Source organism: Sander lucioperca, chromosome 14 (genome assembly GCF_008315115.2).
Source record: "Sander lucioperca isolate FBNREF2018 chromosome 14, SLUC_FBN_1.2, whole genome shotgun sequence".
In the NCBI taxonomy this organism is placed as follows: Eukaryota; Metazoa; Chordata; class Actinopteri; order Perciformes; family Percidae; genus Sander; species Sander lucioperca.
The window spans coordinates 12386033-12409577 of NC_050186.1; the positions used below are offsets into that span (position 1 = coordinate 12386033).

The following is a 23545-nucleotide window of genomic DNA, read 5'->3' on the forward strand; positions in this document are numbered from 1 at the left end:
AGTGTTGAAAAAGAGGACCAAAACATTGAAAAAAAAAAGGTTTTCATCTTGACCCAGAATGACAAAAAGCTGCGTAGTCGACTGGAAGACAACACGTGGGTTAAAAACACACTAAAAAGAAAAAAAAAGACATAAAACATCGTAGCATCATGTATGCCCACAGGATCGGGCTGCATCGCGTTCTGCGTGTGCTACGGCTGCATTTCCCATCCAAAAGGGTTTCAATGTGCACCAGGACAGTTTTTATCAACTAAGCAACCAGATTTCTAATGCAAAAGTATTATTTTGCTGACATTTGTTACAAGCATATAGAATCCAAGTTGCAGCTCATTTTGACAACAGGTGCTTTGCGGCTGAAGTAGAAAAATGATAATTAAATAAGGACAACTAAATTGTGAATTTGGCTGTATCAAGACACAGTAGAGGCAATAACAGAGAGCAGAGCAGATCGCCATAACAGTTGGTATGATTTGGTGGGATTACCTCTCCAGCGAATCTGTTCCTGAGGTTGAGGGAAGCCATGAAGTTGGAGTAGTCCTTCTTCACACAGGTTGGCCTCTCAGACAGCTGAGTGGACTACAGGAGAAAACATATGAATTACTAAAATTTATAATACCTTTTTCAGACATGGAAGACAAACAATGCTGTCTTCATCTATCTGTTATGGTGATGTTTTTTTTTGTATTTCAGAGGTATTGTGTATATAATTTTTCCTTATGGCTTTATTGAAACACGACATCCAAAAAGAGCCACAGTGTTAGTGTGATATTTAGAAGCTGATGTACAACAGGGAGCATCGTCACCGCTGTTCTCCGATAGTGAGATGGAAAGGATTGATATAAGCGTGTTCTTTGTTCATCAGGGATGTATTTTTGAATTATTTTGCAGTTTGAGGTTTTCCTCATGACCACTGTGAGCACAGGGGACGCTGGCCTCTGCTCCTATCCTTTCAAATAAATCTACTAAATGTCCTCATGAAGTCTAAATTCAGCTGTCTATTTTATAATATCGTGCAGTGCACAAGCACAGAATGACAAGATGTTTAAGTATGACTCCAATTTTGCTAATGTCTTAGCCTGACGTGGTCATACTCAGATTCTAGTCAGAATATGAGTCTGATGCTGCTCCACTGGGCTGTGATTATGGGGCGTGTTTCAACCGAACCAGGACAGAAAATGCCTCTGCACTCAATTGGATAGACCTACAACCAATCAGAGCAACGGAGTTGTAAACAATTTCAACCCAAGCGCTCTTTGGTGACGTTGTTGATTATGTTAGTTGATCATCTGTCCATCAACGCATAAAGCCCGCCCTGACAATTTGATTAGTCCAAACAGCTCTGGTTTGAGCATAGTTGCTCCACAACGGATAAAGTCCAGACCGAACTTCCCGACTTCAAATGTTGTGGGCGGGGCTAAGTTCGGCTGGCATCCAAGCTACTAATTTCTGTATGTAAACCGTTCTTCTGAATATTTTCATCAACACAGTTGGAACTGCTGCAAGGGTTGAATATCTTCATTTTGCAGCATTTATAAGCATTAAGCATATGAAAAGTTTGTGAAGTACCCCCAGTGTGGTGCTCTGTCTGTTGTAACCAGCGAAGTGCAGGATGCTTTCTGTGGCCATGGCCAGGCCAGTGTGCTGAGAGAGACCAGACACCCAGTTCTGATGTTTGTTCAGATACTCCTGAAAAAGACAACATTAAGATCAGTGGTTAAAAATCACGTTAAAGTCCACCATGTAAACTTTATTTATTATTTGGGCTTTACATGTGGAGGTTTTGGTATTTTATGGGACTTAAAGGCAAGGTTGGTAATGTTGAAAAGCTAGCAAGATTTCTCCTCAGGGCTCCGTCTTATCCCTCCCCCCCTGCCCTCTTGGCTCCGACCCACACACAGACGTGCACGAGCACCGCTGCGTCGCTGCTTCACAGCAGAGCGGAGAAAGGACCACCGTTTTACTCATCAACCGTGGCATTGGCAACTTTGTTGAGTTTTCTCCTCCCTTCGCCAGTAGACTTACGGCAACTCCGGAGGTGACGACGTGCACCGAGCTCAGGCTCGTACATGGGAGGGGTAGAGTATGTGCAGAGGGCAAGGAGGCATTTCATTGGTCCAAGTGGACCGCGAGTTAGTGACTGGCGGGCGATTTTTTTTTTACAGGATTACAGCAGCTACAGATGACGGATCTTTTTCGCTCCGTTTTCAGAGCCCATAAGTTATTTATTGCTATCGGAGTGTAAAGACCATTTCAAACAATATATACTTGAAGGTATCTACATAAGAGTGGCATGACACAATCATGACACATGAACCCTAACCATAACCATAACTTGTTATGACACGTTCATGAGAGTGTCATGTCACTCTTATGTAGATACCTTCAAGTAAAGTGTAACCCAAAAGGGTATATTGGAAAATGTTTCCAACCCTGCCTTTAATGTTTCAAAAATAAATGTTACCTGCAGGTGTGATTTGGTCACAGATGGCGCCCACTTCATAGCCTCTTTAAGGATCTCCCCACAACGGGCAGCAAAATCCTTCACGATGCTCTAAAATGTTAAGATCCAATATGTCTTTGATCATTTTAAATGAATTACACATACAGACGGAGACACATTAGAAAAGAAAGTATACGGTGGGGAGTACTGAATAAGGTAAGCGACGAATAATTTGTTCTGAATAAAAACAACGTTACCTCTCTGGCTTCGTATGTATCTGGGACAGTGATTCTGTAGGGCGTGTCGGGGATGTCGTAAAAGGGTTGGTCTTTATGAATGTCCTGCAAAAACATCCTTATTAATGACATGGTATGACACGTGTATTCAGTATGAAGGCAGACGGAAAAGGTAGATGCTACAGTGATGTATAGTAGACGTCTCTTACTGCACTGAGTGAGAGGGAAAGCGTCTGCAGGATGTCTAACATGGTCCTCAACACACGGCCGCTCCATAACAAGTGGGGGAAACTGAGGAGAGAGAGAAAATACTGTTGACGCTACTGCATTTTAAACAGTTAACCCTTGTGTTGTCTTCAGGTCAAATTCAGATATATACATCAGAAATATGGGTTTCTTTTTTAACTACCTCATTTTAATTACCCCAAAAAACATGGATGATTCCATACAACGCGCTTCGCACGTGCAACAAAAGATCGGATCTCTACTCTATCTCTACTTCACCCACCGTGGTCAGAAAGAACAGGGGAGGCACTTTGTTTCTCTCACTATGCCTCTGGAGTCGCTAATCGCTCCGAAGCTAATCACCGTCACTCTCTCACTCGCTCTACCACGCACTCCCCACACACGCCGGCCCTGATATTCTCTTAAAGAGATCGACACACACACTGACGCACAAGTATAAACTTCAGGCCACTTACGTAGGCTGGAGCCCTGCGTTTCAATTATTTTCCTTGCCCCACACTGATGCAAAAATACATTTGCCAGTGATTATCTTAACTGCATATTACCCCAGTGATGAAATAAATCCATGTCCTAGCCATTTTAAGTTTTATGTCAAGTACTTAAGTTAAAATATTGATTCTCCAAAGTTTAGTTCAAAAGTCTTTAGAATAATATGCAAATTAATCGTTAGATTAATCGACTAATCGAAAAAAACAATCGTTAGATTAAAGGTGCTGTAGGTAGGATTGTGAAGATCCAGGACTTAGCCAAAAAATTTGAACATCGACAACTTCTCAGTCCCTCCCCCCCTTTCCGCTAAAGCCCAAAACGGTCTCCTAAGCCCCTCCCCCTACAAGGGAGAATGAATGCGTGTGCATGAGCAGTGATTGACACGCAGTTAGACACCTCCCCCCCCCCGGCCCTGATTGGTGCATCTGAACAGGGAGAGGTGGATTTTTTTTTTAAATGACCTGCTTCATGTAGTTCTACTGGAACATAGGGTCAGTTTCAGCAAATATGACAGAAAGTTAGTTTTATAAGTCTTACCTACTGCACCTTTAATCAATGACAAAAATAATCGTAAGGGACAGCCCTAGTTTTGACCCGGGAGGAGGACAAGTGCATGGTCGAATGAAAGACAACACAAGGGTTAGTAAAAGAGTCGGTGTAGTATTCTGAGTAAATGTGCATGTGTACTATGGATGCCCTCTCACGTTTCAGCCAGGCCAGACAAATATTTGTCAGCCACTCTGCGGATCCTCTTGTGGATGTGGTTGAAGTTGACCAAGAGGAACTGAGCGTGGCGTTCCAGCTCCTCCTCATGGGCTTTGGTCTTTGGCTGAAAATATAACATTTCATGAAGATTAGGTCTGCAACTAACGGATTACTTTCTCAATTAATCGTTGGGTCCCATAAAAAATCAGAAAGTAGTGGAAAATGCCCATGTGGGGATGTCATCAAATGTCTTGTTTTGTTTCAACCAACAGACCAAAGTTTAGTAAAGCTTAGTTTACAATGACATAAATCAGAGAAAAGCAACAAATCGTCACTTTTGAGGGGGTGAGCCCTATTTTCCCACGTCCTATATTCCCACAGCCCAATGGTCCCACAGCCCAATGGTCCCACAGCCCAATGGTCCCACAGCCCTATGTTCCCACAGCCCAATGGTCCCACAGCCCTATGTTCCCACAGCCCAATGGTCCCACAGCCCTATGTTCCCACAGCCCTATGTTCCCACAGCCCTATGTTCCCACAGCCCTATGTTCCCACAGCCCAATGGTCCCACAGCCCTATGTTCCCACAGCCCAATGGTCCCACAGCCCAATGGTCCCACAGCCCTATGTTCCCACAGCCCTATGTTAGGGTTAGGGTTACATTCCATCTGTAGTCCATTGCTACTGGTTAATAGGTTGGGTGTAACTGGCTACCAAATTCGGAGAAAGGGGGATAAAATCTGATACAAATTTATGAAAAAAGGAAATGTGGGAACATAGGGCCTAATTTTAAAAAAAATCTTAGAAATGTGGGAACATAGGGTTCTGGGAACATAGTGCCTAATTTTCAGTGAAAATTTTTTTTTCTTAGAAATGTGGGAACATAGGGCTGTGGGAACATAGGCACGCTCCCCTTTTGAGAAGCTGGAGAATATTTAGTTATTTTTGCTGGAAAACAACAGATTATCAAAATAGTTTAGTTAGTTAGTTGTAAATTACATTTTCTGGTAATCAACTAATCAAACAATTTCAGTTTAAACTTGAATTAAGATACACTAGTGGTATTTACAAAGCCTTCTGCAAATAAGTGTCAGTAGTAAAAAAAATCCCCCAGAGGGTCAGAATCTAAACACCCTCTGAACAGGATACAAGTTCTTCTTCAATGAAAACATCTTCCTTACTTTGTCAGCCATCATGTGCAGAAAGACCTCAAAAACCTTGTCGCTAACGGCAATCACACACTGCATCATGCCTGGAAAGAATATATTAAACATTAATGCATAGAATAAAAAAGTAATAGTACAGGTTTTATGTCTCTTTTTTTCTCCTTCTGCTTACCAGATTTATCCTTCTGTATCGCTCTGTCTTCAAAGTATCGGAACATGACCTGAAAGCGCTCAGAGTCCAGAGCGCGCAGCATCCTAACAGATAAAGATGAATAAAAAGTAGATATAAAAACATAATCACTGAACACACTGAAGCACATAAGCCAATATATGTTTTGTGTCTGTTTTACCTGATTGTTCAAACTATTGTTATCTGTTGTAATTTAAATGATATTGTAATTAGTATTATAATGTAAGTTGCTGAAGTACATGCTGTGCACTCGGCCCCATTGGAAATAAGGGTCTCCCTCAACGGGCCCCGAGCTTTAAATAAAGGTTTGAAATTAAAATGAAATGAAATACTAGAGCTGTGCAATTAATCAAAATTTTAATAATTTCTTTTAACAATTTCGTTTCCCCAACGATCACAATAATAGAGTAATTAGAGAAAAAACATTATTTTGCACATAACATTTTGCAGGTAAACTCTTTTGTCTTCTGTTCTGAAATTTTAAAAGAAATATCAAACTGGAAAAGTATGAAGGGAAATTCCCCAGCTCAAGGTGTTTTCACTGTGGATTTGTTTAACTGTTTCATAGCTTTTACTGTAATTATTAGGGGTGTGAAAAAAAAAAAAAAAAAAAAAAAAAATCGATTCACATTCGTATCGCGATTCAAGCTCTACCGATTCAAAATCGATTCATATTTTTTAATAAAAAAAGTAAATAATTGTAAGTCTACTGCAATCACATGGGAAAAGTAACTACATTTACATACTGTGAATCGTTTTTTTTTTTTTTAAATCGAGAATCGTTTTTGAATCGAAAATCGATTTTGAATCGAATCTTGAGCCTAAAAAATGTCTGAATCGTGTTTTTTTGTTTTTTTTTTACTAGGGGTGGGAATCACCAGAGGCCTCATGATACGATATCATCACGATGGTTATGTCACGATACGATATTATTGTGATTTTAAACATTTTTGCAATATTCTGCAATTTATTACCTTTTTTCCAACTTCAAATTTTTCCCAATTTCAAATGATGTCCCCAAAAGGAAACGTTGTCAACATCTTATTTTATCTAAAAAGATATATTTCATTTATTTTGTTCATCTCACTTCAATTGTATTGCTGCAAATTGGGATTGTCAAGCAGACAAACTGACCAACACATATATAATAATAATTTTTTGATACTTGATTGATTGATACTTGGCGTCTGTGTATTGACACAGTATTGCCACGGAAAATATCGAGACGCTATGCTGTATCGATTTTGTCCCCCCACCCCTACTAAATACAATAAATGCAACATCTTTCCAAAAGACAATGAGTAATCGTGTTAAATAATCTTGATTTCAATAGTGACCAAAAATAATCTTGATTATTATTATTTTTCATAATCGAGCAGCCCTAATATATACGATGTAGACGTGTTGGCATACCTCATGTATTCCAATCTGTAAACAGACAGCAGATATGTGGACATGGCAAAGTCCAGTTTGTTGATGAGCGCAGCCACCTCCGGCGGAGGATCCAGCAGGTTGATGATGGTGCTACGCAGATCATTCAGCTCCCCCTGAAATACAACAATGAACCATAAACTAACGCGTACTTTACGTGAGCATAGTTGTGCATATGTGTGTTCTCTCGTACCGCAGTGACAGTGTCGTTCTTCAGTGCAGAGTTGTACTGCAGCTCTGAGCGTAAAGGTTCCCCGCTGGGAAATGTGAGCAGCGGCGATTTGGTCGCAATCTCACAAACTCCCTCGTACCATTCCTCTGGCCACAGACCTGCAGAGTTCAACAACAACAAAACATGATGAGGAGTGGGACAGAATCTGTAGGAATACTAAAGTGCTCATATTATGCTTTTTGGCTTTTTCCCCTTTCCTTTATTGTGTTATATATCTTTTTTGTGCAAGTTATAGGTTTACAAAGTGAAAAAGCCCAAAGTCCACCCCAAAGGAACTTACCATCTCCAACAGAAAACACTGTTCACAAACTGCTCCAAACAGCTCTATTGTAGTCCAGCCTTTACTTCAGAGACAAACGTGGTCACTTTAGAACTCACGTTATAATGCTCACCTAGCTGCTAGCATGGCACGCCCTCATACTCTGCTTCTGACTGGCTAGTAGTCCTTACCTAGCTACTGTCAGGGCACGCCCTCATACTCTGCTTCTGACTGGCTAGTAGTCCTTACCTAGCTACTGTCAGGGCACGCCCTCATACTCTGCTTCTGACTGGCTAGTAGATTGGATGTCTATACTAGAAAAAGGGGAAAGTACCTGAACTTTCTGGAGGGCTATTAAGAAGCTTTGTGCTGGGGAGAGACATGTATGATGGGCTTATGGTGATGTCATTTATACATATGTTTATTTGGTTTATTGTCTATTTTGTCACTATCTTGTTGAATGTCTTGAATACTGTAGTTACTGTGTCATCTTTTCTGTATTATTGTCTGTGTGGGTGGTGATGACAAAGGGGGGGGGGGTACCTGAGCCTTCAACAGCAAATCCCATGACAACGGAGTAGAGCCAAAAGTCCCTGAAGAGCTTCTGCAGACGCGGCTTTGCTTCCTTAATTGGTGGCAACCTTTTAGTCAGCTAACAGCAGAGAAAGAAGAGGAAAAGAAAATAGATCTCTGTGGTTATGAAGTTACTGAAGAGCATTAAAGCAATTTACTTCTAGGGCATCATCGTCGAGCCTTAGATGTTAAAGAAGTAGACCAAATTTACCTTTTTATAAAAAATGTATATGTACTAGATTTCAGAGCTGCAAAGATCAATCGATTTGTTGTCAACTATTAAATTAATCGCCAACTATTTTGATAATCGATTCATCGGTTTGAGTCATTTTTTATGACAACAAAGTCAAAATTCTCTGATTCCAGCTTGTTAAATGTGAATATTTTCTAGTTTCTTCTCTCCTCTGTGACAGTAAACTGAATATTTTTGAGTTGCGGACAAAAACAAGACATTTGAGGACGTCATCTTGGGCTTTGGGAAACACTGATCCAACAACAACAACAACAACAACAACTCATCCATTAATCGAGAACATAATCAACAGATTAATCAACTATGAAAATAATCGTTAGTTGCAGCCCTTCTAGGTTTCGACACTATTTGACATGCTAAATGAGGGAGAAGGTAATAAAGACAATGTGATAAAAGCTGAAAATGTTGGAAATATCCAGAACACTTACCACTGCAATAACTGGAATTAGGACACCGAGGTTTCCAGCACTGCTTGATGCCTAAAGAGACAAAAGCGGAGGAGATCTGGGTGTCAGTGTGATTCAAATAAAGTGCTTGTTAAATCTGACAATTTCTGTAACTTTCCAAAACAAACACACACTTTAGTGATTGGCCAAGGACGACAGGGTTTGAACTTCTCTCTCAAGCTCTCTTTTTTCATTCTTCACACAACTACTACCATCACTTTCATGTTATACAACCGAGTGCAATACCATGGCGGCTGCAACTTCACTTTAAACCCCTAAACCACCAGGGCTGGCCGCAATAGTTTTGCATCAGGGCACTTTGAGAAATAATTTACACACTACAAAATATTCTAGCTGGTGTGTACCATTGCATGCCTTCGATTGGCTGCACTGCACCGCAGCAAATGTTGTCAGAATAAACTTTTCTTCTGTGCCAACGCTGCGTTCTCAACGCTGCTGTATATATGTGTGTGTGTGTGTGTGTGTGTGTGTGTGTGTGTGTGCGATACCTTTAGAGCTGGGCCTTTGTCTGGGGCTCTCTCACTGGCTCTCTTCCCCTCTAAGCCCAGCTGAACAAAAAGCTCCAGCAGGTTGACCAGCAGCTCGTCGACCATCTGCTCAGCCTGCAGGTTGGCTGCTATGTTACCCAGAGCATTTATCACAGCCAAGGAACAATGTCTGCATACAGGAGAGGGAACATTAATTTACTAGACTCTAGTGACAAGCTGTGAATAATACTGAGGAATAGCATATTTTCCGACTTTATGCATCACTTTCATATGTACTCAACAACTCCAAAGGACTGCAATTGTGTCATTAAACCCTTAGAGGCCCACCATAGACCCATTTTTGTCTTTTTTAGGCGGAGATAGCAGGCCAACGGAACAGGACACATAAAAGTGGTGAACAACATCTGAAAGCTGGAAACTTAAAGATTAATTTGAGATACAGCTGAGCACGGTGTTGTGACGGCTCTTAGGCCTATTAAGTCCCTCTGGTTGCTGGAATCTGGGGATTGGCTAATGAGGACTGATGAGTGACACCTGGATCAACTGATTGCTCACATGTCTATAAATAGGAGTGCTTGGGCAGTCATTCCCTCTCCCTCCTCAAGGTTGTTTGGTTTGTTTGGATATTTGGTTTAGTTACTTTTGCGTTTTAGCTTTGATACATCTACAGACATTCATACATTACACACATTACTGATTAACTGATTGCACGTTTATTTTTGTTAATATAAATAAATTGGATTTAATTGATCAACCATGTGTGTCTCCACCTTTTGTCATGCCTATGAGCCAGGTCGTGACATGGGGGCTCGTCCGGGATGTTGGAAAGTTAATGCAGTGACAAAGCCTGATTCCTTTCCTCTCCCGAGAATGGAGGATTGTGTTGATCAGGTGGGGGCAGCCAAATATGTCAGTAAGTTTGATCTTCTGAAAGGGTATTGGCAGGTTCCTCTTTCGGAAAAGGCCAAAGAAATGTGTGCTTTTGTAACACCATCAGGACTATACTCTTACACTGTCATGCCCTTTGGTTTGCGAAATGCCGCAGCAACATTTCAGAGGTTGATGAATAAAGTAGTGTGTGGGTTGGATGGTTGTGCAGTGTATTTGGATGACGTGGTGATTTATAGTAACACGTGGGAAGATCACATTCATAGGGTACAAGCTCTATTTGACAGGTTGGTTTGGGCGCGTTTGACTGCCAACCTGTCTAAATGTGAGTTTGCTAAGGCGACAGTAACTTATTTGGGCAAGATAGTGGGGCAGGGGGAGGTTCGACCCGTTCATGCAAAAGTTCTGGCAATACAGTCATTTCCCGTTCCGTCTACTAAGCGGGAGTTGTTGCGTTTTCTAGGGATGGCAGGTTACTACCGTGGGTTTTGTGCTAATTTTGCTTCTGTTGTAACCCCATTGACTGAGTTGTTGAAGGCTGGGGTTAACTATGTTTGGTCTCCAGTTTGTCAACAGGCTTTTGATGAAGTGAAAACCCTGTTGTCGAGGACTCCTGTACTGGCAGCTCCCAGGATGGATCTACCTTTCCAGTTGCAAGTTGATGCGAGTGGTGTTGGGGCTGGTGCAGTTTTGTTACAGATTGATGAACAGGGAGTTGAAAGACCAACGAGTTACTTCTCTAAGAAGTTCAAGGTGTATCAAAGACATTACTCGGTCATAGAAAAAGAAGCTCTTGCTCTTGTTTGGGCCCTACAACATTTTGACGTTTATGTTGGGGCAAGTTCCTCATTGGTAGTGTACACTGATCATAATCCATTGACCTTTTTGCGCTCCCTCCTCAAGGTTGTTTGGTTTGTTTGGATATTTGGTTTAGTTACTTTTGCGTTTTAGCTTTGATACATCTACAGACATTCATACATTACACACATTACTGATTAACTGATTGCACGTTTATTTTTGTTAATATAAATAAATTGGATTTAATTGATCAACCATGTGTGTCTCCACCTTTTGTCATGCCTATGAGCCAGGTCGTGACATGGGGGCTCGTCCGGGATGTTGGAAAGTTAATGCAGTGACAAAGCCTGATTCCTTTCCTCTCCCGAGAATGGAGGATTGTGTTGATCAGGTGGGGGCAGCCAAATATGTCAGTAAGTTTGATCTTCTGAAAGGGTATTGGCAGGTTCCTCTTTCGGAAAAGGCCAAAGAAATGTGTGCTTTTGTAACACCATCAGGACTATACTCTTACACTGTCATGCCCTTTGGTTTGCGAAATGCCGCAGCAACATTTCAGAGGTTGATGAATAAAGTAGTGTGTGGGTTGGATGGTTGTGCAGTGTATTTGGATGACGTGGTGATTTATAGTAACACGTGGGAAGATCACATTCATAGGGTACAAGCTCTATTTGACAGGTTGGTTTGGGCGCGTTTGACTGTCAACCTGTCTAAATGTGAGTTTGCTAAGGCGACAGTAACTTATTTGGGCAAGATAGTGGGGCAGGGGGAGGTTCGACCCGTTCATGCAAAAGTTCTGGCAATACAGTCATTTCCCGTTCCGTCTACTAAGCGGGAGTTGTTGCGTTTTCTAGGGATGGCAGGTTACTACCGTGGGTTTTGTGCTAATTTTGCTTCTGTTGTAACCCCATTGACTGAGTTGTTGAAGGCTGGGGTTAACTATGTTTGGTCTCCAGTTTGTCAACAGGCTTTTGATGAAGTGAAAACCCTGTTGTCGAGGACTCCTGTACTGGCAGCTCCCAGGATGGATCTACCTTTCCAGTTGCAAGTTGATGCGAGTGGTGTTGGGGCTGGTGCAGTTTTGTTACAGATTGATGAACAGGGAGTTGAAAGACCAACGAGTTACTTCTCTAAGAAGTTCAAGGTGTATCAAAGACATTACTCGGTCATAGAAAAAGAAGCTCTTGCTCTTGTTTGGGCCCTACAACATTTTGACGTTTATGTTGGGGCAAGTTCCTCATTGGTAGTGTACACTGATCATAATCCATTGACCTTTTTGCGCTCCCTCCTCAAGGTTGTTTGGTTTGTTTGGATATTTGGTTTAGTTACTTTTGCGTTTTAGCTTTGATACATCTACAGACATTCATACATTACACACATTACTGATTAACTGATTGCACGTTTATTTTTGTTAATATAAATAAATTGGATTTAATTGATCAACCATGTGTGTCTCCACCTTTTGTCATGCCTATGAGCCAGGTCGTGACAGTGTTTCTAGTCATAAATATGTAATAAACACTGGGTTTCGGTAAGGCATTATTTGAAATTTGAAAATTGTTGGCTTAGAACATTAGGATGGAAGTATATGATGGCCATTCCCATGCTCAATTATGTTTCATAAGTAATTGCAGCAATTTATGGGAATTTTTGAGTCTCAGCTTTCCAGTCATATACAATTTATGTACTTCCAAGACTGTTTAGGGACCCCAGTATGCAGAAATATTCAAATATACCTTTTTGGAATAGGTGAAATTAACACATTTGTACTGCATGAGAAAAACTGCATAGGATAGAACCCATTTTAATTTAGATATCTTGAGGTGAGAACTCATGGGACCCCTTTGAAAATATCCATGCCAGTTTTTCCCAAGCAGAGATTGAGCCTAACTTTGGAGCGTTATTTAGTCCTCTTCTCGACAATCTAGCATGTCATGGTCGTCTAGTTTCATATGCTACCCTTATCGTCACTCTAGCTTTCATTCCCAGCCCGCTACAGCCTCTTAAAGGAACACGCCGACTTATTGGGACTTTAGCTTATTCATCGTAACCCCCAGAGTTAGATAAGTCCATACATACCCTTCTCATCTCCATGCGTGTTGTAACTCTGTCTGACGGCCCCACAGATCCTGGAGGTAACCGGCTCCATCTAGCCTACTACTCCGAATAAGTGACAAAATAACACCAACACGTTCCTATTTACATGTTGTGATTTGTAGAGTCACAGCGTGTATAAATAACAAGGTCACATGAGACACAGCCATCTTCTAATCGTATACATACTGGGAACTATATTCTCAGAAAGGCGAAGCACTGCTACTCTGCTCGAGGCTTCTCAGGTGCTGCAATCATATCACTCCGCCCAAGTAGCAGAAGTAGCAGTGCTTCGCCTTCTGAGAATATAGTTCCCAGTATGTATACGGTTAGAAGATGGCTGTGTCTCATGTGACCTTGTTATTTGTACACGCTGTGACTATACAAATAGTTAGCTAGTTAGCCAGTTGGAACCGATTACCTTCAGGATCCGTGCTAGGCTAAGCTACCGGTGGAGCCGTCAGACAGAGTTACAACATGCACGGAGATGAGAAGGGTATGTTTGGACTTATCTAACTCTGGGGGATACGGTGAATAAGCTAAAGTCCCAATAAGTCGGCGTGTTCCTTTAAAGACAGTAATGTCGGCCGAGATCGTCTGCGGTCCTCCGGGTCTCGGAGGGTTAAGATGGTGCTCACCTGTATCCATGGTCCTTGTAGTCTTTGTTAGAGTAGACCATGGAGCTGGCTTTGACACTGATCTGCTGGAACAAATTCCACACTTCCTGGTAGATGTATTGCTAAGTGAAAAAAAGAGAAAAGTTAGGAGGTTAGATATGTCAGGGTTTACATTAGCTAAAACTCACACCGCTTTTAAATAAGTTCTGTATTTGCATAAACAATAGAGTAGGGCTGCAACTAAAGCGAGCGGTATACTCGCCATTCCCGACCTTAAGCGTTACAGTGTGACGTCATGGGAGCGCCGTAACTATTTATACTCGCGCGTGGTGGTCGCGACACTAGTTGCAAGAAGGTGGAATGTTCGCACTTCGAATACTTCAGAATGCCTGCACGACGATTCTATGACCTACTTTGTCGGATCAAGCCTTTCATTCACCATAAAAGAACTCATCTTAACCCAGTAAGTTTACAAGAGAGACTTGCAGTCCCTCTAGTCCTGGCATCCGGTACCAGTAGAATGCAGTTGCTATTGGCGCACTTGCTCGGAAAGCTTGCCCTCAAACTCGTCCACGCTTCCTATATCCCCTTTGTCGTGCGCCGCTGAAAAAAATAGTGGTGTGCGACCTCTCGCCACTTTAAATCCTGATGCGCCAGCTAGATCTACGTCATTTTGACGTCACATTGTCACGCGACAGGTCGGGAACGGCGACTGTAAAGAGGCCTTAACGATTCTTTTTTATAGTTGATTATTTTCGTCTAATCGCTTAGTTGTTTCGTCAATAAAATGTTTCCCAAAAGCCCAAGATGACGTCCTCAAATGTCTTGTTTTGTCCACAACTCAAAGATATTTAGTTTACTGTCACAGAGGAGAGAAGAAACTAGAACATATTCACATTTAACAAGCTAACATCAGAGAAGTTTTTACTTTTTTATATAATATAAAAAAAATGACTCACACTGATTAATCGATTATCAAAGTATTTGGCGATTATTTTAAATAACTGACAACTAATGGATTAATCTTTGCAGCTCTACAATATAGATATTTATATATATATTTTTACATTGCCTGTGATGACCATGCAGCCAAGCTGGTCTATGATGAGGACGTCTAGCTGGGAGGGAGGCTGACAGAACTTCTGCTGTAAGATCTGGAGGATGGGCTCCATTACTCTGGGGGTGTCCCGTAAAGCCACAGCGATGTGACCCAACGCCCTGATGGTGTGATCTGGGATCAAGTGAGCGTCCCTGGGGAAGAGATGGGAACATCTGTCACAACACACTCTCAAATCAAGACTTTTCATTCTCACCTGTAGCATAACATGATGCTTACTTATCGTTTTCCTGGTAGATGTAGAGACGGTTAGACAGACTGGCGAGAAAAGCTTCGACAATGACATTATCCATAGTTAGTCCGGCTTTCAGGCACCTGAGGACAGAGGAACAGATTGGAGAGTAAAGGGTGTGTTCGTATCGGTGTGTGTGTGTGTGTGTGTGTGTGTGTGTGTGTGTGCATCAGGTCCCTAAGAAGTGTGCCGGCCTTTGAAGCCTATTTGACATAACAGCCAAACAGTGGGATTACAACTTCTGTGTCCGTCACGTGATGCCAAAGGGCCCAAAAAGACTCAGTCGGAGGTGGAGTCTACGTGATACGCAGGTATACACAGTATACCCACTAAGAAAGCTCCAGGATTTCCATATACCCACTTAAAAATTCCCAATGACACGCAACAACATACTTTGCTTTATATTTTTGATATATTTTGAATTGTCATCTGTGTTTTTCTTCTTCACATAGGCTAAATAAAGGTATTTCCACCATAAATTGGTGCATAAAAGTGTATCAGAATACAGGAAATGAAGTCGTTGATGCTCAAAAATTCCCAGGGGGAGGACACCCAGATCCCCAACTATGAAATGCGCCCCCCCCCAAAAGGCCCATTCTGGCCCATATATATAGGCCCATACATATACAGTACAGTATACCCACTGCAATACATTAGACTACACCACTGAAATCAGTGCATAGATTTTTTTCGAGCTTTTCGAGCTAGATTTTTTTCGCGAAATTACTTGTTTCACTATCAGAATTTGATCCATTTGGTCCGATAACATTTGAAAAAACTAGAAGCGCCGCACAATTAAATCATTTCATCCTCATTCAAGTTAGCCGAGCGCTTAGAGCGCCTGCTCTACAGTCCGCAGAGTGCGGAAGCAGCGCCGATCATCCATATCATTTTATACCCAAAAGTTGAACTTTTTTTGGCTAAATTTTTGTTATTTATTTTATTATTATTATTCATGCGCCCTGAGCAGCTCTCATAGGAATGAACGGGGCTCCGCCTCGAACGCTGTATGCAGGTATTATTATACATCCATGGTGTGCATACGCTGTACAAGTGTGTGTATGTGGGCGAATTCACCTGCAGATGTTATCGATGGAGATGTCCCGCAGCTGTTCGTACATGGAGGGCTGGCTCTTCTTGCTCTGGGTACTGAGTGTGGACTGGGAATGTTCGTTGGTTACATGGATCTTTATTTCACCAGCAGCTTTGAAAGCAAATGAGGATTTGTCAAGAGAACGTCGAACTGGAAATACCACTGCTATTAAATGATGTGGTGCTCATTTACCTGGAGTGTACTGGCTGTGGTATTTGTACAGCTTCACCAGAACAGGTGAGGGCACCACCAAGAAGTCTCTCAGTGACGTGGTGACAGAGTGGGCCACCACAGGGAAGCGCTCACACAGACGACCCAAGCCCTGTGGACACAGACACGTGTGTGTGTGTGTGTGTGTGTATGAGTTAACAACTATGGCTGTTCTCCATCCAGGCTTTACAAAAACAAAAACAGCTGGAGCAGGTTGCAGCAGGTGTTTGTAAGTTCAAACTCAAGGCCCTGACACACCAACCCGACAGCCGACCGTCAGGAGGAAAGGCAGTCGGACTGATCAGTCTCCCCGAGGTCAAAAAAGTGCCTCAGAACACACCGACGCGATGCCGACTTGAGCGTACGTTCTGCGTGTGCGCGAGACGTAATACTTCTCCATAACAGCAGGCGGCGCTGTTGGTCTGGCTGCTCCTGGATTTTACAACTGAGCATAATGGCGGCTCATTCAGAATACGATCTCATATTTTACAAAGATAGTTCACCGAAACGTGTTTCTGAAAACATTTTAAGCGAGAAATAGGCCGTGCAGTTGCTGAATCTGTCTTCATTTCAGATCAACAAAGGTCAGTTTAAAAGATTTTCGTCAGATTTTGAGAAGCGTTCGTCACGCTAACATAAGTGCACTGATTCGCTTGTAAAGGGACAGAACTCCACCAATCAGATGGATCACTGAGTCCGACTGCCCGCCCTCCGACCCAGCAAGTCAGGTCAGCCAAAATGAAGGCTGACGGCCCCTCTGATGGACGACGGCACGGAACACACCGAACAGACTCGAATCACCAACCTCGCCAGACTGTCCAATGACCGATTATCGGGTTGGTGTGTCAGAGCCTTTAAAGGCCCTGACTTTCTGGGTCGGAGGGCGGGCAGTCGGACGGAAAAGTATAAATATGACATAGAAAAAGGGATAACATTTTAATACAGAATGTGACATGTTCCTGGCAAAGATTATAAGGTTAACAGAGAATCTGCTCATTCTTATTTTTCCTTTTTTGTGTTTAAAAAACAAACAAACAAGCAGTTACCTGTAAGCAGCAAATGAGGAGCGGCATGTGAGCGATGATGACTTTACTGGACGTCTTGGACTGCAGCTTCTCTGATAGTTTGGTGCAAAGGTTCTCAGCTCCTGGTGAAAACAATAAAGAGAGGGAACTTTTGCAGAGATGACCTCTGAGCCAGATGACTTCCTGTCTGAACCAAGTGATTTCTCACCCTGCTCTTCGGTAACCGCCCACACCATGAGGTCCACGCAGGCGGCGTTGGCCTGACAGCGCAGTTTAAGCGGGCTCAGTTCACTGTGGAGGTACTCGACATCGTGCAGGATCCTCTGCAGCTCCGACTGGCTGCTGCTGAACTGCTCCAGCACAAAGTCATGAACCTCCTTCACAAAGTCTGTCTGAAGGTCTGGTGAACACAGAAAAACTCATCCTTATTATTTACTGTCATATTTTAGAAGACACATTTGTGGCCTAATTTTGGAATCATTTGAAGACAAGAGGGGGAAAACTGGGATTCTATACCTTTTAAATTGTACAGAGTGTCTCTTAGCATTTTAAATATGGCCACATACAGAGAATCACTGAAGGTTTTGTAGTAGAGACGAAGACCAGGAGTCAACTGCAAGAAAGTAGCAGAAATGTATCAATGAACAGTTGTGTCAAAAAAAGACAAACATCTGTCGTGACTTAAGATTCATACCTCCAGAAGTTCTGCCAAGGAGTCATCCAGTGATTTTAGAAATGACTCCGAGACAAATAGTTCAACCTATTTGAGAGAAACAAGTGAATGAATTTCAAATTTGCATCTTGCATCAAATTCTCTTCATATAAAATGCGTCTATTCTGCCGCTGTGGGGCTACTTACCATTTGAAGGAGCTGTCGGAGCATATCCAGAGGGACGTGAAACTCTCCAGAGCTGCTTCCGGTGAAAAGAGGGGAGACGGAGAAGCTGGAGCTGATGGTGGAGAAGTAGTACTCGGGGTCCACTGAGCTGCCATCAGGGAGGTAGGAGCCTGAAGACGCACAGCAGAAGTATTAAAAGCATGTTCCCTTAGAGAGCAGGGTGCAGCGTTAAGATTGTTTTTTCCACTTGTCCGGTCAATTTTTACTGGCCCCAATACAAATTTTCAACAAACTTTGCAAAAAAACGTCTACAAACCCCCCCCAAAAAAAATTGTTGTGGTGTCAAAACCACCAAAAAAAAAACATTGAAAAAAATTGTCAAACTTCGAAAAAAAACACACACAAACATTAAAAACTAAAAAACGTCAAAAGCGTCAAAAAGAACGCAGGAAAAAAAAGGCATCAAAAAGCAGCAAATGTTGAAAAAAAAACTTGAAAAAAAAATGAGCCAAGCACCAACTCAATTCTTGATTGGCCGACAGCACATTCAAATCAAATCATTCAACAAGCATTCTCCGACGGGGGGCAAGAGCACGATAACGTCGATAACGATATAATGATAACTTCATTTATGATGCGATGATGCCCGAACAGGCAAGTGGGTTGTTATATCTACTTGCCCGACGCTGCGTTTTTACTTGCCCCGGGGCCACCGGGCAACCCTTATTGTTGAACCCTTGCTTCTGCTCCGGGTACTTACCCTCAAAGTACTGTGCAGAGGCGTCGGCAGGTGAAATGGGGGTCAGACATTCTCTCTCTGGACTGGCCTGAAAACACATAAAAAAGGTGTATGTGAACACTAGGGCTGCACGATATGAGGAAAACATGCCATATGCGTTGCTGAATATCACGATAACGATATTACTTGCGATATATAAAGAGATATTAAAGTGTACTCAGTTCTGACTTTCTGTTGCTTTTAGTATTCTTCTAAAATACAACAAATTGCTTGTTGAATTTAAAACAAATACAAGGAAATCATTTCTAACATTCTTTTATTGAACAAATTGAAGATTGAATTGAACATAAAAGGTTTAAAAAAGAATGAGTTACATTTTAATTTGCAGTTTTTTTTACTGATATTTTCTTTCAACTAAACACAAAAAATCTCATGGTGTCTATCGCTATATGTTGCAGCCTTTTGTGATATCTATATTGTGCCAGATGATATTGCGATGGCGATAAAAAAACGATATATTGTGCAGCCCTAGTGAAGACACGTAGGTTTTTACAGGTTAGGTTCAGGTTTGTTTCCCTCCTTTTCCCATATAACCCATACCTGTTGGCTGGAGCCTTTACGTTTGAGAGTGTCTTCCTGATACACCGTGAGCAAAGAGCTCGGCAGGATGGAGCGGAAGTCGTTGAAGGACCGTCGGCGCGTCGCATCGCTATCATCGGCCGTAGGCGGCACGGGAGCAACCGGTCGGGGGAACAGCTTGGACAGCAGCGGCTCGTCGGTGTTGCTGTATCGGCCAAAAGCTCGGGCAACACCGAGCAGGGTGGGCACAGTGTACCTGCACAGGTATTCTGCACAGAAAAAGGGTCACGGAAGGTAGAGCAGATGAAAACTTTTTGCAGAGAGTAATTGAAATTTATGTATAGACAGGGTTCATACGCATTTTAACCAATACTTTTCCATGACCTTTCGGCAAATTTCCATGACTATGTATTCCTAAAAATGTCAGTCGACATTATACAATAAGAATAAAAATCTGTGTTAAAGTTTCCCCTCAGAGGTTTAACAATAAAATGAATGACAATGTATGTGGTTCATAGTGGGAGTCGTAATATTGCGCCCTGAATAGAACGGTGAGGTTAGGACGACGTGAAAATACATTTATTGATTAATAAATGTATGTATAATATTACTATGCTGTGTTCAAAAAAAATCCATGACTTTTCCAAAACTTTCTGGGTCTTTTTATTTTTCCAAAACCTTTCCAGGCCTGGAATTTACATTTTTCAAATTCCATAATGTTTTTTCAAAAACGTATGAACCCTGTATTTAGCGTTTATCACAGAAGTAAAAATATACAAGATGATTCATATTAAAAACACAATAAACCACAACATTACAAGGTAATACTTTAAAAAATAAAGTGCAGACAGGTCAACTAAAAGCCTTGTGTTGTCAACCCTTTTTTTTAGGTTTTTGTTGCTTATCCTGCGCTTTTTTTCACTACCTCCAGATTCACCACTATCATCAACTTATTACCACTAGTTTTACCATTTTTTTTTTTTTTTTTATTCATGGTGAATGAACCTCATTTATATCGAATTATACCTCACTTTTGAGTTAAAAAAAAGAAGCTGAAATTATGAATTATTTCGACAAATAGTTACAACTGAGTGGATAATAACTGTCAAAGTTTAGTCAGGATACTGTTAAGAAACCATTTCATTGTTTTTTTTCAAATGCTATAAAATTTTATAAAAACTATGAAACAAAATTCTATGAAAGTAGTGATCTGACCCTTCATTTAACCCGAGAAGAGCGTTGTATGGAACAACGCATGTTACTTTTGGGCAAATTGCTTGAAAGAAAAACCAAATTTCGGATGTAGAAACTTTTTTGACCCAAATTTGACCCAAGGACAACAGGAGGGTTAAAAAGGTAGGTTTTTAACAGATTTTTAAAAGTCCACAAAAACAGCAGACCGTAAGGGTGGGGTGACAAAGGAAGCAAGAGTTATGTTATGTCGCTACCTTTATCATGAACCTCTGGATTCTTGCAGATATCTTGCAGGACCTGCATGATGTCCATGACCGCCTCCAGGATCTGACAAAGATGTAACATCATCACATTCTCTGACTCGACAGTCCACATCAACAAGACAGTATTTACAGGGTTCCCGCACATTTTCATGGACAATATTTCAAAACTTTTCCATGACTTTTCCTTTTTTTAAGATAATTTTTTTGGGCATTTTCGGCTTTTATTTTGACAGGATAGCTGAAGACATGAAAGGGGGGGAGGGAGAGAGAGAGAGAGAGAGAGAGAGAGAGAGAGAGAGAGAGGGGGGGGGGGAATGACATGCAGCAAAGGGCTGCAGGTCGGAGTCGAACCCGGGCCCGCTGCGTCAACGAGTAAACCTCTATATAAAGTATATGGGCGCCCGCTCTACCAACTGAGCTATCCGGGCGCCCTTTCCCTAACTTTTCAAGGACCCATAATACAATTTCTATAGTATACTTTACTCCAAATGTTTATTATTGTATGAACATAAACAGCAACCTTTTCTAATCTCTAGTAGTTGGTTACGTCCATCTTCACTTCAAACTACAGGCACAGTCAATACGTTGCACTTAACTTAAAAAAATGCTTTACAAAACAATTGATAATTCTGGCAATGGCTTTCAAGCTTTAGGGGGAACAGAACTTCTTAATATATTTGATTATGAACACATTTCTGGATGCAAGTCTGCAAAGAAATGTGGCAACATACGTATATGTAGTGCACATACTACATCATATTTCATGACTTGTACATGTTCATGTATCTGTTATTTTAGAGCCATGAAATAATAAATGTACACTTGCCTGGCGTTATATAAACGTATCAGGTTCAAACTCATTTCAGTTAGCTGGCATACATGGAGGGCGAGACGGAACACGTGGGAGAAAATGAAGAAACGTACGTGCTGGTAAACCAAACGCTGTTGACATCAACAGCTACAGAAAATACATTTGCAGTTATGTTACATTACGTGAACTGATATCTACAGAAGATTACTGTAACAATTAATTTAATCAAATGCAACTGAAGCTGAAGTGGGTCCCCCCCAAACTTCCAGTCTTGTAAGTACAAAATTCTTTCTTCATGTTTCCACAGACAGCGTAACTTTGCTGAGCTGCAGCAGAGGGATAGCATCCAAATAAGGGAATTTAGTTGTTAAAGGGCATATAAAAGTAGATCTCTCTCTCTCCATGTTTCCTGTCTATCTTTACACCAGTGTTTCTCAAATGGGGGTACGCGTACCCCCTAGGGGTACTTTGGAGGGCTGCAGGGAGTACGTGAGATATTTAACAAAATGTTTAATAGTTACAAGGCTGTTGTCCAGAACATTTTTCCTTTTAATGGAGACTTTTTTTCTTCCTACCAGTATGTGACATTTGTGTCGCCTTCTTTGGACCTATTCTATCCTTCCTTCTACTTTTTACAAGTTACTCGCTTTTTTTGAAGTTATGTACCAAAAATGATTAGTGCTGGTCAGGGGGTACTTGGCTTAAAGAAACAATTCAAAAGGGGTACATTATTGAAAAGAGTTTGAGAACCACTGCTCTACATCGTCAACAATCAGATAAAGGCCTGGCTTGTATCGAACTGTCAAAGTCTCTTATTAGCTTAAGCTTAATCTTCAAGTTTTCTGTTTGCACAGATTTGCAGGGAGATTTTCCCCGATCTCTCACATTGGAATATCGTCGAGAAGGAGTCTCTACACAGCCGGCGTGAGAAGAAGGAAGGAATTATCAGCAACACACTCACCTGTCCTCTGAAGGTCTCATCACGTTGGGCAACGTCTGAGAGTAGTGTTACAAGACCAAAGGTGAAGTTCTCTGCGACAGGAAGGATCTCTGCAGGACAGGAAGTTTATTTGAATTGTTTTTTTTAATTTGCACAATGAAAATCAAAAAACAGAAACACAACAAGAACATATATAAAAGAGAGATTGTGCAGGTGAGATTAGGATTTCCCCTAGGGGCTTATAGAAGGAAATCTCACCTAAGGAAGAGAAAAAATAATAAATAAAATGAGCAATTACAAAAGTTACGTCAGCATGTCAGCAAGTCAGCATGGACACAACAAAGGCATAACATAAATCACAAAAATCTAGATAAAATGAGGATGTGTGGAGATATGTGTGTATGTGTTAGTACAGGGAATATAAAAAAATTAAAAAACAGCAACCTAAATTGTATTCAGGCATCCATACTTAACACACATTGAATAACAAACAACTATAGTGACAATTTTAGGATCTAGTTAACCCTTGTGTTGTCTTCTTTTCAAAATTTCTATATCAGAAATATGAGTTTCTTGTTAATTACGTAATTTTTAATTACCCTAAAATAACACGGATGATTCCATGCAACGCGCTTCCCAAGTACAACAAATGACCGGATCTCTACTCTCATTGAATTTTGGGTGTTTTATTCAATTTTTAAGCATTTGAAAAAAAAAAAATTGAAATGTTTCTAAACATTATCTCAAATGAACGTTGACATATACCAGTCTGTGATTATCTTTCCTTCAATATTAGTCTAAATAAGTCATAATTTCTGCTTTTTTTAACTCAAGTATTAGGTATAATTTCCTATAAATGAGGTTTATTGAACATGAATTCCAAAAATAAGGGTAAAACTAGTAATAGGTTGGTGTTTGTGTGGCTGTGTGTGTGTG

The 23545-nt window shown here is 41.2% G+C and overlaps 1 protein-coding gene across 2 annotated transcripts in view; it reads right to left on the bottom strand.

The window, feature by feature from the left end:
* pi4kaa (phosphatidylinositol 4-kinase, catalytic, alpha a) overlaps positions 1 to 23545 on the bottom strand; it is a 51569-nt gene that overhangs the window by 21576 nt on the left and 6448 nt on the right. For both annotated transcript variants that reach the window (XM_031301219.2, XM_035991812.1), the window contains exons 4-30: positions 22631 to 22719; positions 20850 to 20922; positions 19423 to 19670; positions 18844 to 18910; positions 18105 to 18253; positions 17940 to 18005; positions 17762 to 17858; positions 17454 to 17645; positions 17267 to 17367; positions 16203 to 16332; positions 15995 to 16121; positions 14905 to 15000; positions 14636 to 14819; positions 13590 to 13690; positions 9175 to 9343; positions 8648 to 8698; positions 7937 to 8045; positions 7096 to 7232; positions 6885 to 7018; positions 5454 to 5536; positions 5297 to 5367; positions 4116 to 4240; positions 2886 to 2967; positions 2698 to 2781; positions 2462 to 2551; positions 1567 to 1686; positions 484 to 576 (exon numbers count right to left, since the gene is read on the bottom strand). In XM_031301219.2, coding sequence (XP_031157079.1) covers positions 484 to 576; positions 1567 to 1686; positions 2462 to 2551; positions 2698 to 2781; positions 2886 to 2967; positions 4116 to 4240; positions 5297 to 5367; positions 5454 to 5536; positions 6885 to 7018; positions 7096 to 7232; positions 7937 to 8045; positions 8648 to 8698; positions 9175 to 9343; positions 13590 to 13690; positions 14636 to 14819; positions 14905 to 15000; positions 15995 to 16121; positions 16203 to 16332; positions 17267 to 17367; positions 17454 to 17645; positions 17762 to 17858; positions 17940 to 18005; positions 18105 to 18253; positions 18844 to 18910; positions 19423 to 19670; positions 20850 to 20922; positions 22631 to 22719 — 3068 coding nt within the window. The remainder of the gene's footprint in view (positions 1 to 483; positions 577 to 1566; positions 1687 to 2461; positions 2552 to 2697; positions 2782 to 2885; positions 2968 to 4115; positions 4241 to 5296; positions 5368 to 5453; positions 5537 to 6884; positions 7019 to 7095; positions 7233 to 7936; positions 8046 to 8647; positions 8699 to 9174; positions 9344 to 13589; positions 13691 to 14635; positions 14820 to 14904; positions 15001 to 15994; positions 16122 to 16202; positions 16333 to 17266; positions 17368 to 17453; positions 17646 to 17761; positions 17859 to 17939; positions 18006 to 18104; positions 18254 to 18843; positions 18911 to 19422; positions 19671 to 20849; positions 20923 to 22630; positions 22720 to 23545) is intronic.